The following is a 16,801-nucleotide window of genomic DNA, read 5'->3' as shown; positions in this document are numbered from 1 at the left end:
CACTGCAAAATCCCTCTAACAGGTCATACCTGTTACTGAAATTATTTAGATTTGAATATGACAATGTGGTCTGACTACAAATACAGAGCCAAAGTTCTCTGTACCTAGAGCACATGGGACTTCCTAGGCAAACAGTAGTTAAAGTCTTTAGTCCAGAGTAAACTGTCTGTAAGTTTGGAAGAGGGCACATACTTAGCAACCAAACTGCCTGAACAGTTATGAACTGAAGCTGGCACCATCTGATAACCAATAGGGGAACAGCAGCTGTAGCAAATTCATACAAGACCAGTTTTTAAAAACTTCAGTGATACTTAGCTTGTCTGCACCACCAAAACTGGGGACAGAGACTACTCAGTTGTACAGAATTTAGGCAAAACTATCTCAATCTGTGCTATAGGAGATGAGCTGGGGTGGCTGAAGAGCATCTCACTGACCAAAGCACCCTGCTCAAAACACTGCCTCCCTCTCTGACTTACCCCAGCTCCCCCTTCCCTCAAACCAGGCTGCTCTACTCAGAGCCTGTAACTGAACATCAACATTCTGACCACTAACACACATGGAACTACAACGGCCATAAAGCTTACATTAGGTTTACATTAGCATCCATGCAGGCTGCACGTGGGGGATGCCTTCTATTAATACATTTGTGAAGACAGAACAGGTTCCACAAATAAAAGCAGTTTGTTTCACCACATACCTCACCAAAAGCTCCAAAATATTCCCGTATTTTCTCCTCAGGTGTGTCTGGAGACAAGCCCCCAACAAAAATCTTTTTAACAGGTTCTTTTGTTTTCATGGCTTTAGCTCTTTTTGGATCAATGACCTTTCCATTCAGCTTGTGTTCTTTCTGGTCCATGACCTGAGGATAATTAAAACACAGTTTTACACAGTTCAAGCTAAATGTTTCACTGATATTTTGAGTAAGGCAAAAATTGATTCAATTTCAATACTTGGATCACCAAGAAGTTGTTGCACAAAAACAAAGTTCTGTGATTTTTGGTCACTATCCACTGACAGTTCTGACAACTGGAACCACTTATTACCCAGCAGAAGCAAGAGTGCAACACCTCTCAAAAAGTACTCTTCTCATCCTCAAACCTTATGAAGTAAAAAATCTGTACTTTAGATATCACAAAGGTCATGAAGGTGAAAATATTTCTGTGTGCTGTATCCACAGCATTTTAGAAAAGTTAACAACTAATTTTTGCTTGGATAGAGCTTAAATGTATCAAAGCTATTGGTCATACTCTAGGGATTCACGGTACAGCTCTGGATTTTACCAGAGCTGTAGTACAGCTCTGCAGGACCAGAAGTTCTTTGCAAATGCTGCTTTCACAGCAGCAAGCAGCAGACATTTATACACTCTATTTTTCAAGCACCCAAGTCCAATGGCTTGCAGAACCTGTAAGTGCCCAAATCCACACCTCAGGAATCACTGCTGGTCCTGGACACAGCATCAAGAGTAAGATGGTTCATAAAAGAAAGCATTTTCACAAGCACATGAAACATGCTGCACCCCTGAATCATCTTTACCAGAAGATGTAAGAACAACGCCTACAGTCATCCTAGTGAGTGCTCTATCTCTGATACCTGAATTTGAACATGTTTCATTACTTTAATCCTACCTTATCCACACTCTCTGACTCTTTGAAGAGCACAAAGCCAAAGCCTCTCGATCTCCCGGTGATGGGGTCCAACTTCAGAGTGCAGTCCACAACTTCACCAAACTTGGAGAAGTAGTCCTTCAGATCCTTCTTCGTGGTGTCCCAACTAAGGCCACCAATGAACATTTTCCTGTTAAGACAAGTTGGTCAATCTGTAAATGTGTGTTACCCAAAATCCTGCACTGCCAAGCTTTATGAGCTCAATACCCTAATGCATGGAACTGGCAGGATTTTATCAGTCATGTCACTACACACATGGGCCTGCACTTTTTGACAACTTGCTCAAGTGAGTCTGGCCAGGACAGATAAAGACTTTCACATACACAAACATCTTGCACTGTCTTCTCCTGCAGCTGCTTACTCTGCTGTCCCAAGAAACTACCAGCAGTAGTGACAAAAAGATATTTTACTACTTCTTTACATCCCCATCACATGTTTAATTCCATCCAGTTATCTGTGGAGCCTCCACACAACTGAAACACACGCAGGCAGATTAGATTTGTAAGGAAGTGTGGTTAAAACAGAAGCATTTATCTACCAGTCTGGACTGGACATATGCCCAAATTAATAAACTAAAATGAAGTTTAGTCAAGTTCCCTTCCCCAGAAAGCAGTTATGAAAAAGCAAAGTATTGGATGGTCAGAAGTTCTCTTTTCTCACAAGAACTTTATATAAACACCTGGCATAATCCATTACCATCAAGAGAATATCTCTCCAGTATTTCTACAGCACCAGTGCTGCTGGGCAGATGTGTACAGCACATCATTCATAACCTGTATTTTCAAAAGCACACTGGAAGCTTAGAATCAAATCATGACCATCCCAGCATGTTAGTAAGGCATAAAAACTCAAAATTTTAAAAGATGAAAAATCAAGCCAGTATACACACAAACAAAACATTCCAGGTTATTAGGCATAGGGCTTAGGAAACCATTCAAAAGAGGATTTGATTTGAGATGATCTCTTCTAATACTGATAAAGAAGATTTTACTGTGAGCTCTAACCAAAAAATATGATCCATTATGATCTATAAAAGCACTTTCTACAAAGCTTTGCCCGTTTTCACTGTCCCACCTTATTTCACAATCAGACACAGTTATCAGAAAACCTGAAAAACCACTGTATCATGTTTCCAACCCTTCCACTTCCCACGCACAAACATTGCTGCCAATCGTGTAAAAGAGCATTGCACCTCCACAACTCAAACTCTCTTGAATCAAAAGCTGCTCCTTTGAACTACCTCTGCTGACTTAGCTGTGCTCTCACAGAATTAACAAGAGCGTTCAGTTTCTGACAAAATCCATACAGATGAGGGGTTCAGGAGCTTCAGATGTTTTTATAGCAAGTCTCCAATTCTGTAAAGAAGGAGCACCAATTCTCCATCCCTTTATCTGCTTTTCCAAATCATTCCAGATCTCTCTTCAACAAAGTACCAACAGCCCCTTCTATCAGCTGTGACTTCTTACTGTCCTCATGGAATGAAGGGCCCACCCCGGTAAACCAGCAGCCTCACCCCAGTACAGGCAGTGAACCAAAGGAGCTTTCTGCCCTTTGCTCACCCATCATTAAGGTCCTTAGCTTGTCTGCTGTTCTGTGGAGGGCTTTTCAAGCAGCCAAACAGAAGACACAACAGGATGCAGCATCGTGTTTCTGACACACTGTGGGTAGTGTTGCCCTAGCAGCTACTACTGAACTGACACTTGCTACACAAACCACGGGCCTCCATGTTAACATACAGACCCCCACTTTGTATTCCTAAGGACAGGCAGACCAAGAGCCTCGGAAGGTTTTTCATCTCTCCACGCAGGAACTGCACCTTTGAGCCCAGTCACAGAGCAGCAAACCACATCTGCTTCAGTCTGCCCCTACATCCACTACTCCTCCAAGGGACACTGAGCTCAGGTGAGGGCTACACCCCAAACACGAGCACAGCAATTCAGGAGCATGGCACAGCGCTGCCAAAAGCTTGTAAAAATACACACATTTCCTAGCCCACAGTATGGCTGGTCTAAGCCACATCAGCACATACAGCTTCCCAAAATAAGTTACCAGAAGTGCACTGGGAAAGCTTTCAAACCTTAGCTAAACAAGGTATCACAGATCGGCTTTTTTTCCCTTTACTACCAGAAGTGTTGTCAAAAAAACTTTGTTTCCTGTACAGCATGAAGAGCTGATGGTTCAAAAAGACCGAACCAGACTGCGAGTCAATGTGCTGTGCGATATATGTAATCACTGCCCAGTATCACCGCGCGGCTTAGAGACCACTTTTTCTAAGCTCTCTTGCCTCAAAGGAACCTGAGTTTGCACATGAAAACCCTTTAATTGGTGTGTTTTCAAGGGTAGTAAGTAAAACAAACATGCAAACGCCAAAGGCATTTACAGCTGTTAAGAACAGCTGAAAAGTAACAAAACCATTTTAATTTCTGCTAATGCCAGCAAAATACTCAAAAAATGGTTCCTGCTCTCTCTCTCTCTGCATTATCCCAGATTATTAACATCTCTCTCAGCAACATCCCAAGTTATTACTGAAGGAGGAAGACACTCAGGAAAGTTTTGCAGAAGGAATCCGCAGGACTCAGTAGTTAGCACTCCTTTATCCAGGTTATTTTCTGCCTTGACCAAAAACAGACCTGCAGCTCGAGTTTCACGGCCCGACAGGAGACAGCAGAGTGCAACAGCCTGTCCTGTCGCTGGATTTATTACACACAAATTTCACCGGCAATACAAAGGGACACTGCCCCAGGCAGAGACCATATAAAGATTAAAAGCTGTATTTACTCGCCATAAAACAGAGTAATAGAACATCCTGAGTTGGAAGGGACCTATCAGAATCATCAAATCCAACTCCCAGCCCTGCATAGGACACCCCAAAAGTCACACCATGTGCCCGAGAACATTTTCCAAGTGCTTCTGGAACTCTGTCAGACTTGGTGCTGTAACCACTTCCCTGTTCTATTGCCCAACCACCCTCTAGGTGAAAAACCTTTTCCTGATGCATAACCTGAACCTCCCCCGGCTCAGCTTCCTGCCTTTTCGACTCCTACTTCTCAAGTTTGGACACCACCTAACATAATCCTCCCGACAACAAGTTCCGGAGAAGCAGAGGCATGTTTTAGGCTGGGAAGAAGTCCCGGTAGCTGACGCCTCTGGCACTCGGCTAACACCCAGTAATGTTTGCAGCACAGAGCAATACTGCAACAGCAACCAGAGCATTCGGCTACACCGAGTTACTGTCCTCACGCACGCACCGCACTTTAACTCCTAGAAAAGGCATCGTTAAAAAGAAAAATAAGTAAAAGGGGCCTGCAGTTTGAGGCACATCGCACCATTTGCACATCGCGGGACCTGACGCCGCCCCCGCCGCTCGGCCCGTGACGTCGCCGAGGCACCAAGTAAACAAACAGGGCAGCGAACGGGGCCGGGGGCGCCGCGCCCCGCCCGGGACACACAACCCGCCCCCGCCGCTCACCCCTCGTCCTCTTCGTTCTTGCTGGCGTCGATCTTGGCTCCCTCTGACTCGACCCCGCCGCCGCCGCCGCCGCCTCCCCCATCGGTGCTTCCCGCCCCCGCCTGCCCCTCAGGCTGCTCCGCCGGCTCCGCCGCGCTGCCCCCGGCGCCAGCCGCTACCGCCGCCGAGTCCAGAGCGAACTGCTGATCCGACATGGCGCCGCCGCCGCCCCGCACCGGCCACCCCCGGTGCCGCCGCCTCCCCGCCGAGGCCCCGGCCCCGCTGGCGGCCCCGGCCGAGCGCGCCGATCCCGCCGAGCCCTCCTCCTCTCGCTCCCTGTTTTTAATGGCGCCGCCACCGACCCAACCTAAAATGGCGGCCGGAAGGAGCGCGGCGGGCGGACACGTGACACCGCCCCCGGGAGCCGTGAGGGAGCGCGGGGGGAGCTCGGCGCAGCCCCGGGAGCAGCCGGAGCCTCGGGGGCCGGCATGGACACTCACGGAATCGATAGGGCTGGGCTGGGCCTCTGGAGATTATACAGTTCAACCCCCCCGCCCAAGGCAGGGCCACAGGAACTGGTTGGGGTGGGTTTGGAATAGCTCCAGAGAGGGAGACAACCTGCTCTGGCAGCTATGCCAGTGGTCTGCCACCCTCCACATAAGAAGTCCTTCCTCGTGGTGAAGTGGAACTTGTGTTTTAGTTTGTGATCATTGCTTCTTGTCCTGTCACTGGGCAGCACTGAAAAGCGTCTGGCACCATCCTCTTGGCACCTGCCTTTGAGATACTGATGTGCATGGTGAGATCCCCTTCAGCCTTCTCCAGACCAAACAGGCCCAGCTCCCACGGTCTCTCCTCATGAGAGAGAAGCTCCAGCCCCCATCACCTTTGCGGCCCTTCACTGGACCCTCTGCAGGAGCCCCTGGCCTTTCTGGTGCTGAGGAGCACAGACCTGCGCACGGTATTCCAGCTGCACTTTGCTAGCACTGAGTGGGAGGATCACAGATTCAAGTAAAACTTGCCTCTTAGCAGAGTTTTGTGTATTGAAAAACCACTGGAGCAATGAAGCTATGCTCTTGTGGCAAAAGTCTCCCTCAGCCCCTCAGCTGCTGTGGAGAGCAGTGCTGGATCCAGCTGCACTCACAAATGCAGTGTATGAACTCACACACTGCTGTGGCTTCTTGCTGATTCTTCAGTTTGTAGTCAGTGACATCAATGAGTTCTAACAAGCAGGGTTTATTTTGATGCTTGACTAGGTATTTGTGCTGAGAAACATCAAATCTTCAGGCAGACTGCTGCAATCCTTTTGCCTCAGACAAAACACGCTCCTTTACCCATCCCAACCACTCTAATCCAGAAATGTGCTGGTTTAATGTGGCGATCCTTCTCCAGCACTCAGGCTTTTAGTTGTTGCTTGTTAGTGTGCACTAGAGGGAAACCTGTTTTCTGAAGGTGAGAAGAGTCCAGTATAGCACCTAAACTTGTACAGAAAATAGTTGATCAAGAACTTGTAATCTCCTGCTTGGAATTGGAATAGAAGTGGTGTGGGAAAGTAACTAAGCTACATTCTAAAATACTTGAGGTTTTAAGTGCTTGAGAAGCCTTGAAAAGCTCCAACTCCTAAAGCAGTGCAATCGGCATTGAAAAGGTGCTGCTACAGTTCTAGATCCCTCCTCAGATGTACAAAACTGGCAGCATTGTGCCAGAGACCACTCTCTCCTCGCTGCTGCAGAGGGCAGGGCATAACTCTGCCATCTTCCACAGTGAGGCTAATTCCAAGCACTCTGGTGCTCTCAGGACAGATCAGGAGGAAGAAGGGGGTGTGTATAGACCTGTTCTCACAGTAACCTTCATCTCCAGAGAGATCTGGCCTTCCACCCAAGTAAAACTATAGTTACACCACTTTAAGGTGACAGCAAGACTCCACAGTCACTTAAGTAAGCATTTATTAGAGAATCTTTTAACATGAAATTATACAAATAAAGTTTGTATAAACACAAGTCCACATTGTGTCATAACATGAATGGCAAAAAGAAAGTAAAAACCATAAAAGAAAACTAGTCGGCCGCTATGTACAGTTGGACACAGTTGTGTCATTCACTAAAAGTCTTTTACAAAATAGTCATTTCCTCTCACGAAGACCACCCTCCATTCACTCGCGATGCGTTGCAAGATGGCTTTTTGTTGCAGTATCTCTACCTAAAAAATCAAGACAAAATGCATGTCAGATCTGTGACAGTTACTACAGGATTGTTAAAAGGTCCATTTTCATGAACTGCTTTAAGTCTTCTATATATTCCTTTCTTCACTGTTAAAGATCATATGCATATTTATTAAGGTAACACAAGAGGTTTGTTTAGTTACCCATCAGTAATTTATTTTCCCAAATATTCAGCCCAGCTAGGAGGCTGCTCCAAAACAACAACCATCCAATTAAGACAAGGAAGCAGGCTCTGGATCACTTTCTTTTCCATTGGAAACACTGCCAAAAGGCTTTCTGATTATTTGCTTATACAACTAAACGACTTATGTGCAACACAAGTCAGGTCACTTTAGTTCAGACAGTCCATATGCATATGATCTTTAATGTTTATCCAGATTTAAAAGTTCGTTTTGGTTTGCAGATTTCACTATTAGCTATAAAAAGAAAAAAGCAAGCATTAAAATCTTAAAGAATGCACATTTAAAATGAGGTTCCACAATTGAAATACAACACTAAACAGAAGACCAAATGATTAAGCTGTAAAGGCATTTATGTACTTTAACTCCTGTAAAAAACCATTTAAGTTAAAGACACTTAATCTCCAAAAAAGATTAAAAAAAGAAGCCAAAGTCTGAAGTTTTCCACTTTAATCTTTACGCTGGTACATGAAGTTGGAAGAGACCATACCACAGGACAGCGTTTTCTGGTGTATGCCTTGCGCTCTGCCTGCAACGTGCGACCCCAGAGATAGACGTGGTCAGGGTGACACACGGCCTGCAATGAAGTTCCCGCTGGCGGGTACAAACAAGGTATAATGTCAGAGTCAGAAGACAACATTCTTGTTTTCCTTAAGTTGTACCCATTTCAGTACTTTACCTGTTAATACTTCTAATAAGTTTAATTATTCCTCTAGATCACCTGGTACACAACGCAAACCAGAAAAACTCTTATGTTTTTCTGAAGTACTAAAGAAGATAAAGTCACACTTTTACAAAGTTAAAGATCTATAGACACGTAGGCAAAGCTGGTTTTAAAAAAAAAGTATTCTTTAAGTTAACAAAAGCTTAATTAAAGGAAAAGTCATGCTAGGCAAGTTTTTACTCTTCGTTTGTCTATTGATCTTTAAATTAGATTAGGCACAGTCGGAGTGGAGCTCGTGCTCCTGTACACACCTGTTTGTCAGGTACTAGGTACTGCCTTAGTAGGGCTGGTAGTTGTTTTGGTGGTTGCCGCCGCCACGGGACGCCTTCCCATACGTGCTCTGTTGGCCTGCAGGTAGCGTGTGGGGAAAAACAGAACCCACAAGCGTTAGCACCAGCCTCAGAGGGAGACTTCACCCACAGCAGCACACCAAGGGATCTCATCTTCAGAGCCACGGGCTGACTAAGAGCAGTGTTGCTCTTGTTATGGGGAATGAGGGCAAATCCACTTACCACTGTAATCTGTATATCCCGGCCCATATCCGTAGTTGGGATAGTTGTACCCAGAGTAGTCGTAGCCTCCGTAGCCGCTGTAGCTCTGATCACTGTAAGCGCTATTGTAATTCCCATAGCCTTGATCATAGTAGTTATTGAATCCTTGGTTCCAGTTTTGTCCCTGACCTGAAACCAAGCATAGCAACTCTAAGTTTTAAAACTTATTCCACTCCTCTCCTGTGCCCCTTTATCTAACTTCTTGGATATGAGAATAATCAGTAATTGCCTGAGCACCAAGTGACACCACAGGACAAGCCTTACTGTGTGGTGTGAGTTCTGTCTGCACAACCTTCAAGAACTGCGATGCATTAACCTGTAATGTACCAGCTGATCCCTTCTGATCCATTTGAAGGTGCAGCAAAGTGACCACCCCACTCCTTAGCAAACAGCTCCTGGTTTTGGGCCCATGGGCCAATTAAGTGTATCCCTTTCAAGTGAAAGTGTAACTGTGCTGGCTACATGGTCCACTAAGGATGCACAGAAGCAACCTATCCCAACTTGACCCTTCACCGCTTGAATGCAAGCACAGCAAGAGGAGATTCCCCAGCTTCAACAAGCAACCAGAACCACCAAAACACCACTTACTCACAGGCTACTTTACACATTTGATTTAAACATGAGATCTGCACGCAGCCTGCCACCTGGAATATCTACAAACACCAAAGTGTTTGGTGAACACTTACATTAACAGAACCACGGAAAATACTCACCCCGTCCACGTCCCCTTCCGCCTCCACGTCCACCAGAAGAATTGCTTTTCCCTCCTTTCTGCTGCTGCTGCTGCTGCCTGTACACCTCTTTGGGCTGTGCTACTTTGATTTCACACTGTAAGGAGAGAAATCCTTTAACTTACTAAGAATTCCAAGAGCATTCTGTGAGTTTCTTTCACAGAAGCCTACAGAGACAGATTCAACCTGCTAGGAACAAGAGTTTTTCCTACCTTGCCTGAACCAATCTGGTGGTATCTGCTCTCTAGTAACTTCTTTACTGGCTCTTCATCTGTGTATGTGATAAAACAGAAGCCCCTCCTTTCATTCGTCTTTGTGTCCATGGGAAGTTCAATGTTTTCAATCTGAAATCAAAATGAATACAAACAATGTGTGAAATCTGTAAGTAACCTTTTATGCCACCAGAACCAACTGGCAGCGCAGAATCTACACTGACTACTTTTAGCAGCTCTAAACCAGACCATTACAATTTTATGAAATCATTAAGACATAGTTTTGGCCAACTCCCTCCTCACAAATTCTTTTGCAAGAGAGAGGCAAGACTACACATTTGAGAATTAGAGGTGGTTTTATATGCCAATATACTATACCTCGCCAAAAGCACCAAAGTACTCCTTGATCTGTTCTTCAGATGTATCTGGACTCAGCCCACCAACAAATACTTTTTTGGGTGGCTCCTTCCCTTTCAGCGCTTTTGCCCTTTTAGGATCTATTAACTTGCCATCCAGTTTGTGTTCCTTCAGTTCCAACACCTAAAAAGCAGACAAAGGAACAAAGTCTCACATCACCACAGCCACGCAAGCTGGCTTCGTGCCATGGGTCAGCAGGAAAAGCACCCACCTTCTCCACGCTGGCAGCATCCTTGAAGAGCACGAACCCAAACCCCCTCGACCTTCCAGTGACCGGGTCTGTTTTGATCGTGCAATCCACAACCTCGCCAAAGCGCGAGAGGTACTCCGTCAGGTCCTTCTTGCTGGTGTCCCAGCTGAGGCCTCCGATGAACATTTTCCTGGAGGGGACAGGAAGCGCGTACGGGTACGGGTGAGGGAGCGCCGGGAGAGCCCCCCCGCACCCCACAGGCCGCCGGTGACGTCAGGGCCCCGGTCGGCCCCCCTGTCCGTGTCCCCGCCCCGCGGAAACTGGGTCACCGCCCGGGACACAAAGGCGGGCGCGGCCACGGAGCGGGAAGGGAAGGCCGCGCTCCTCCCGGCCCCCGAGCCGCCCCCCCGAGCCGCAGGGCGGGCGGCGGACATGGACGCGCGACTCCCCCACACCTCCCCCCCCCCACCACGTCCCCGGCCCTACCCGTCGTCCTGTTGGTTCTTGCTCGCGTTGATCTTGGAGCCCTCGGCGAACTCCTCCTGGCCGCCACTCATCTCGGTCGCGTCCTCCATGGCGGGGCGAGGGCGGTGGGGGTGCGAGGGCGAGCGGCGGAGACAGCGGAGACCTGCGCCCAGCAGAAAATGGCGGCGGAAGAGAGCCGGGCACCGCCTGCGCCTCTTTTATATAGCCGCGCCGGCAGCCAATCAGCGCCGCCCTCCCGCCCGGCGCCGCAGCGCCCCTAGCGGCTCGCGGCGGGGCTGCAGCAGCCGCCCTGCGGCCGCCATCGCGCGGGCTGGGCCGGGCCGGTGCCGCGGCTCCGAGCGGGCACGGGCACAGCCGCACCGGGGGACCGCGGCGGGCGGGGGCCGGGGCTGAGCGGGCCGGCCGGCGGCGGGTTGTAACGCGTAACCCAGAAACCCCGTTCAGGCGGCGGCGGCGGCGGGGAGGGGCGGGGCGGGCGCTCCGTGGGCGGGCACAGCCGGCGCGGCGCTCCCCGCCGCCGCGCGTCCCCGGTGCGCCCCACGTGCCGCCGCCGCCATGGGCGTGCTGCCGGTGCCGGCGGAGGTGCGCGCCATCCTGCTGGACATCGAGGGCACCACCACCCCCATCGCCTTCGTCCAGGTGAGACCCGGTGGCCGCCGGCCCTGCGGGGGGCTCCGGTAGCATCGCCGGTCCTGTCGTGACCCCCAACCCTGGCGTCGCGGGGGGCTCTCGGAGCGTCGCCCTTCGCACCGTGACCTCCCCAGCCCTGAACTCGCCTCAAGGCAGGCCGGGGTACCGCCGGGAACGAAAGCCGTGACCCATTTTCCGCGTTTTTCTGAAAAATGCTCGCGAGAAAATACGCCTTGTCTTGGCGACCGGCCGCCCTGCGGTGGGCTGGGGAGCAGGACACTGCCGCGGAGGGTCGGGCAGGGGTTTGTTTCACTGGTGGATATAGGGCAGCTGGGGTGCTCGGAGGTTTGGGCAGGGCAGGGGTTTGTTTCACTGGTGGATATAGGGTAGCTGGAGTGCTCACAGCCTCGGGGGTTCGGGCAGGTCAGGGGTTTGTTTCACTGGTGGATATAATAGGGCAGCCGGGGTGCTCGCAGCCTCGGAGATTGGGGCAGGTCAGAGGTTTGTTTCACTGATGGATATAATAGGGCAGCTGAGGTGCTCGCAGCCTCATCCCGGAAAAGCTCTCGAGCGTCGCTGTTCTTTGATGGCTGGAGCTGCAGCACCGCACCCGGCTCTGCAGAGCTTCTCAAGTGCGGACTCTCTGAAGTACGATGCTTCTTGGGCTTAATTTCGGTAATTAACAGCTTGCAGTAATCGATAATTCTCGGGGTTATCCGCTGCCTTTTCCCTTCGGGAGGCTGGTGCGGCCGAGTGCCCCCGGTGTGCCGGGGCAGCGTGTCCAGCCCTGCGGGAGAGCAGCGCCGGGGACACACCGAGCGCTCGCCGCCGGGACCGGAGCGGCAGCCAATGCACGAGTGGCTTCCCTTGCCTAGGAGAGAGCTTAAGACTGCTGGAAATGCTGCTTTAGGTGCAGAACCGAGGGGACTGGGAAGTCTGTGGGTCACAGACGCTTGGAGAACCGCAAATTGTGATAGCCGGGGTCCCTCCTCTGCGGGCGGCTTTGGTTAACAGGAGGGAGAGGCTTGCTCGGATGGATCCCTTCTCCTGCCGTTCATTAACCCGGATTTCTCCGTGAGACATTACAGCTTTCGGTGGATCTTTGCAGCCAGTGGCTTACAAAGGTGCTTTGTGAACCCCATGGCAGGTGAAGGCTCCTGCCTGGCTTTCTAGAGGCTTCTGCTGACACAGTCTATCAGATGAACAGCATGACCTACATCCATGTTCTTCCAGTGCTCTTGAAGAAACTTCAGGCCTAGGTGGCATTACAGCTGCCTCCCTCCCCTCAATATCTTTCAGTTCAAACAGTTTGGACAGCTCAGGTTTCTTACTAAACATCTAACAGAGCAGCTAAGTTGTTTCTGTCCGCCTCAAAGTCATTTTGCAGTTGTGCAAACAACATGCCATGCACCTGAGACTTTGGGTCACCCGAAGCCTTTCTGATGCAGGGACGCCAAATGAGTTTTGATTCCCAGTAAAATTCAGTTTGATGGAAATCCTTGGAAAATGCTTGAAACAAGTTAGTTTATTTGGTCTTTCAGTTAACCTCTATTTGCCTTTGAAAGGTCCACTGATGGTTCCGTGGACGCTTTATTCTTCGCTATTAAACGATTTTATTTAATCCTTTTTCTAATGTTAGAATTACTGAATCTGCAAAGTAAGGAAGTAGAATGATTCAGTTGATGGGTGGATTAAGGAAAGATACCAGAAAAGAGAGTATTTGGAGTCTTTCCTCCACACAGACTCATGGCCTATTAAACTTAGTACATCATTGACTGGGATCACTCTTGGCATCCATAAACCATCTGTCCCACTGAGCTGTCCACTACTCCAGCTGTCACATGGGTGTCCCCTCTTAGCTCACAGACTGATGCACTTGCCAAGACTTTTACCCTTTTAAAATCTCACAAATCACAGAATCCACTGATCTTTCAGAGTCAGTCAGGGAGTTTTTCTTAGCCAGCACAAGAGTATGGAACACTGCTTTTGAAAGACAATTGAGTCCTTTTGACATCTGAGTTGTAAAGGAGATTAAACCAAGCCAGCAGGTCAGCTGCATTTCCCAGTGGATTCTCTTTAATTTCCTCCCTGATTTAAAAAATAGCTTGAAAGTAAAGGAAATGAGAGGTTAACTAGGGGCATTACAAGGCTTTTGATTTCCCTAGTCAAGTTTGTGGTAATTCTTAAAGCAATCTGCATTGTTTTTAAAATATATAACATGGAAAACACAGTATTAGAGCAATAGAAAATTCTGCAGTTCTGCATTCACATCACAGTCTTGGGACTGCTACTTTCTTAATTCAGTAACAAGCTAAAGATGACATACAACAGGGAACAAGAAACTATGGGCCATTTTTTGAGGAAGGCTGAGTTCAGGTTAGTTTTTTCCCAATTAAGAAAAGTTCAGTTCTCTACCCAAAGGAAGGACTTCCCTGCTCTTCTTTCCCTGCCCTGAAGCTTTTTCTGTACCTGGAGATGCACGGTGGCTGCTTGTGGCTTCTGACTCGTGAAACACCATTAATGAGAGCAATTTGTAATTATTTCTGGTTGCCCTTGGGATCTCTGTGAAGATTTGTCATTTTCCTGTGGCTCTTTTCCCAAACCCCATTTAATTTAATTTGCAAGACTGTCCTGTGGAGTTCAGTGTCACGGGACCAGGCTTTTCATTTTAAAAGGTCCTCTAGCTTTGGGGAGAGGATGAGACCTGTTTTCAGAATGACCTTTGCTAGGACAAGTGCCTCATCAAGAATACAATAGCATAACTTACCTGTTCAGGGTACATACATTGTCAGCCTTTTACTCCTCAGCTGGTGGGAATGTGGGGTCACATGTGCCATTTGAGACATATTTTTTGGCAAGCCCAGGAAAAGTTATCACCCACCTTTCCACCACAGGCTTTAAAAGTTTCAGCTATGTCAACATTTGTGTAAAAAAATCCACCTGCACTGATCCTGGCCTGAGGCTGTGACCAGGCAGACACCCTTGGCTGGAAGTTTCACCAGCTGCAGCACTGTAGGGGAAGCTTAGATTTGGGAAAATAACTGTACAGGGCAGCATGTGTGAACGGTTCCTTTAAAAGCCAGTCAGCCTTACCTCTGCCAGCTTACAGGAGCAGCCTCTTTTTCTGCCAGGAGACCTTGTTCCCTTACATCAAAGACAACGTGAAGGAGTACCTGCGCGCTCACTGGGAAGAGGAGGAGTGCCAGCGGGATGTCGGACTGCTGAGGAAACAGGTTAAGTAACAGAGTCATTCCCTGTCTCTGCATTTGCATTGCTTGCCTGAGGCCTCGGGTCACTCGGACTCTTGTGGTCACCCCACATTTGTCCCTGTCTCTTTGCCCCCACCCATGGAGGCCAGTTGCCTTGAAGGTTGGATTCTCCCCCATCCAAAGCCTGGGGTTGGGCTTGGCAGGCAGCAGCTTTCCTCAGCTCACCTTGGTCTTCACAGCCCCTGGGCAGCTGTTGAGTCAAGACTTCCCAGCTTTTTGCCTGCACTGTGCCCTTCTCTTGTTGAATCCAAACCTCTTTTGGGAAGCAGCACAGGGGGATGGCACTTGTTCCACACAGAGCAGTGGATGCTGCCTCTGTACAGGGACACAGTATCAATTTGAAACTTGTGGCTGAAGCCAACAGATGCATTTGCTTCTTTGCCTTAATTACAGTAATTAAATACTTAAGCAAGCATAGTTCTCATTAGAGTATTTACAATATGGCTACAGTAATGCTAATTGTTTGGTTTGGAAAGTACAGTCCAAGCAAGTATTTCTAAACACAACTGGAGTCTCAATTTTCCATTGAGAAAAGCAGACAATGTTGTAACCCCTAGTGTGAAGATCAGTTCGAGCAGTGTCCTGTACAGCAGTGCATGGATGCAGATGTTAGATCTGTTAGATCACTTTTCCTACATTAGAGGTGTGGAAATTGCTCCACCTCTTCCCTCCCCTCTTTTTATCATGGATGATTGCACAGAACCACAGAATAATCTGAGTTGGAGGGAACTTACACGGATCAGCAAGCCCAACTCTTTAGTGAACAGCCTGTGCAGGGATCAGCCCCACAGCGTTGGCACTGTTAGCACCGTGCTCTAACACCACTGTGCAGGCTCAGGAGGACTCCAGCCTGGACGGGGCCGTGCCCATCCCTTTGGAGAGCGGCAGCGGGGAGGAGGAGCTGGAGCGCGTCATCCAGGCCGTGGTGGACAACGTGCACTGGCAGATGTCCCTGGACAGGAAAACCACGGCACTGAAGCAGCTGCAGGGCCACATGTGGAGGGCAGCCTATGCCACCGGGCACGTCAAAGGAGAGTGAGTAATTGTGTGAGTAGTTGTGTGCCCCCTCCTGGGGGGCAGCTGTGGGGGGCTCAGCAGATAAGTCAATATTTGAGAGATTTCTTGGTAAACCAAGAGTTACAAGTATGAGCTTCTTACAGTTCTCCATCTTGCATTTTTATCCCCAGATTGCACTCATATTTTGGAACAAGTATAAACAAGCCAGAGTTGCAGGGTCAGACCCTTTCAGTTGTTTCCTCCTGCTTTGTCTTTTACCTGTGTGTTTCCTGCCTTTCCACTTCTGTTTGTCTTCAGGTTCCTCTTTGTTTCAGCCACAACACAGGAGTGCATAAGTAGGGACAATTGAAATTAAGCCTGATCTTATTTAAGAGATGCTTGATTAAACTGTGCATTTCAGATCTCTAAGTAAGTAAAACAAGCCCATAAATTTGCAAAGTATTTTGCCAAATGAGGAAAATGAGTATTTTGCCAAGGAAGAAAATGACCTGACAGAAAAATGTAAACATCCAAAAGCAAATCAAGCAAGACTCATATCCTGTTGGTTTTGTTTTTAAAAACAAGGCTAAATTGTCTTTCAGTGACCCAAAAACTGTGGGGAAAACTGCCTTCTTGGCTGCATTCAAGGAGTGAGATCTCTAAAATATCTTTGTCTAGCTCTGCATCACCTGATGCTGGAAGAGACCTTCTGGTTCCAGGAGCCCTGTGCAGATTGAAAATGAAGTCCCCTTGCAAACTAATGGGACAAAACAAATTGTCACAGTGCCTGGCAAATGATGTCCCCCCCGGTGCCTCTGGGTTTGCCCTTACCTTACCTGCTGCCCTGTTTTGCTCCAGAATCTTCGAGGACGTTGTTCCAGCCATTCGGAAGTGGCGGGAAGCAGGGATGAAGGTCTATATCTACTCTTCAGGCAGCGTGGAAGCCCAGAAGCTTCTGTTTGGATACTCTACAGAAGGTGATATCCTAGAGGTAGATAGCCTTACCACCTTCCTTACAGCTTCTCCCCCTGCAGAGCACTCCCTTGCCACAACCACCCTTGCTGTAACATTTGTGAATGAATTCTG

At 48.4% G+C, this 16,801-nt stretch overlaps 3 protein-coding genes across 6 annotated transcripts in view; 1 reads left to right on the top strand and 2 right to left on the bottom strand.

Annotated features, from left to right (window-relative positions):
- HNRNPD (heterogeneous nuclear ribonucleoprotein D) overlaps window positions 1-5,342 on the bottom strand; it is a 9,159-nt gene extending 3,817 nt beyond the window's left edge. For all 3 annotated transcript variants that reach the window (XR_010783483.1, XM_066548019.1, XM_066548020.1), the window contains exons 1-3: window positions 5,134-5,342; window positions 1,626-1,794; window positions 698-859 (exon numbers count right to left, since the gene is read on the bottom strand). Coding sequence is in view for 2 of the 3 variants with exons in the window: in XM_066548019.1 (XP_066404116.1) it covers window positions 698-859; window positions 1,626-1,794; window positions 5,134-5,327 (525 nt within the window). In the remaining variant the exon portion in view is untranslated. The remainder of the gene's footprint in view (window positions 1-697; window positions 860-1,625; window positions 1,795-5,133) is intronic.
- A 1,695-nt stretch (window positions 5,343-7,037) lies between these two features.
- On the bottom strand, window positions 7,038-10,992 carry HNRNPDL (heterogeneous nuclear ribonucleoprotein D like). 2 transcript variants are annotated; one of them, XR_010783482.1, is made up of 9 exons: window positions 10,821-10,992; window positions 10,356-10,524; window positions 10,106-10,267; window positions 9,728-9,859; window positions 9,498-9,612; window positions 8,746-8,913; window positions 8,485-8,581; window positions 8,000-8,103; window positions 7,038-7,308 (listed from the first exon to the last, which is right to left on the bottom strand). XR_010783482.1 is itself a non-coding variant. In XM_066548011.1 (8 exons), exons 1-7 carry the CDS (start codon window positions 10,907-10,909, stop codon window positions 8,511-8,513), a joined length of 906 nt encoding a protein of 301 aa, XP_066404108.1. In that variant the 5' UTR covers window positions 10,910-10,992; the 3' UTR covers window positions 7,038-7,308; window positions 8,485-8,510. The 2 variants fall into 2 exon arrangements, 1 of the variants encoding a protein (XP_066404108.1); XM_066548011.1 differs by lacking the exon at window positions 8,000-8,103.
- Window positions 10,993-11,315: 323 nt separating this feature from the next.
- Window positions 11,316-16,801, top strand: part of ENOPH1 (enolase-phosphatase 1) — an 8,687-nt gene continuing 3,201 nt past the window's right edge. Inside the window, exons 1-4 of the mRNA XM_066548012.1 lie at window positions 11,316-11,459; window positions 14,582-14,683; window positions 15,552-15,754; window positions 16,574-16,706. Of these exons, the coding sequence (XP_066404109.1) occupies window positions 11,376-11,459; window positions 14,582-14,683; window positions 15,552-15,754; window positions 16,574-16,706 (522 nt within the window). The 5' untranslated portion in view covers window positions 11,316-11,375. The remainder of the gene's footprint in view (window positions 11,460-14,581; window positions 14,684-15,551; window positions 15,755-16,573; window positions 16,707-16,801) is intronic.

This window comes from Molothrus aeneus, chromosome 4 (assembly GCF_037042795.1).
Source record: "Molothrus aeneus isolate 106 chromosome 4, BPBGC_Maene_1.0, whole genome shotgun sequence".
Taxonomy (NCBI): Eukaryota; Metazoa; Chordata; class Aves; order Passeriformes; family Icteridae; genus Molothrus; species Molothrus aeneus.
This window is presented reverse-complemented; position numbering and strand designations above follow the sequence as displayed.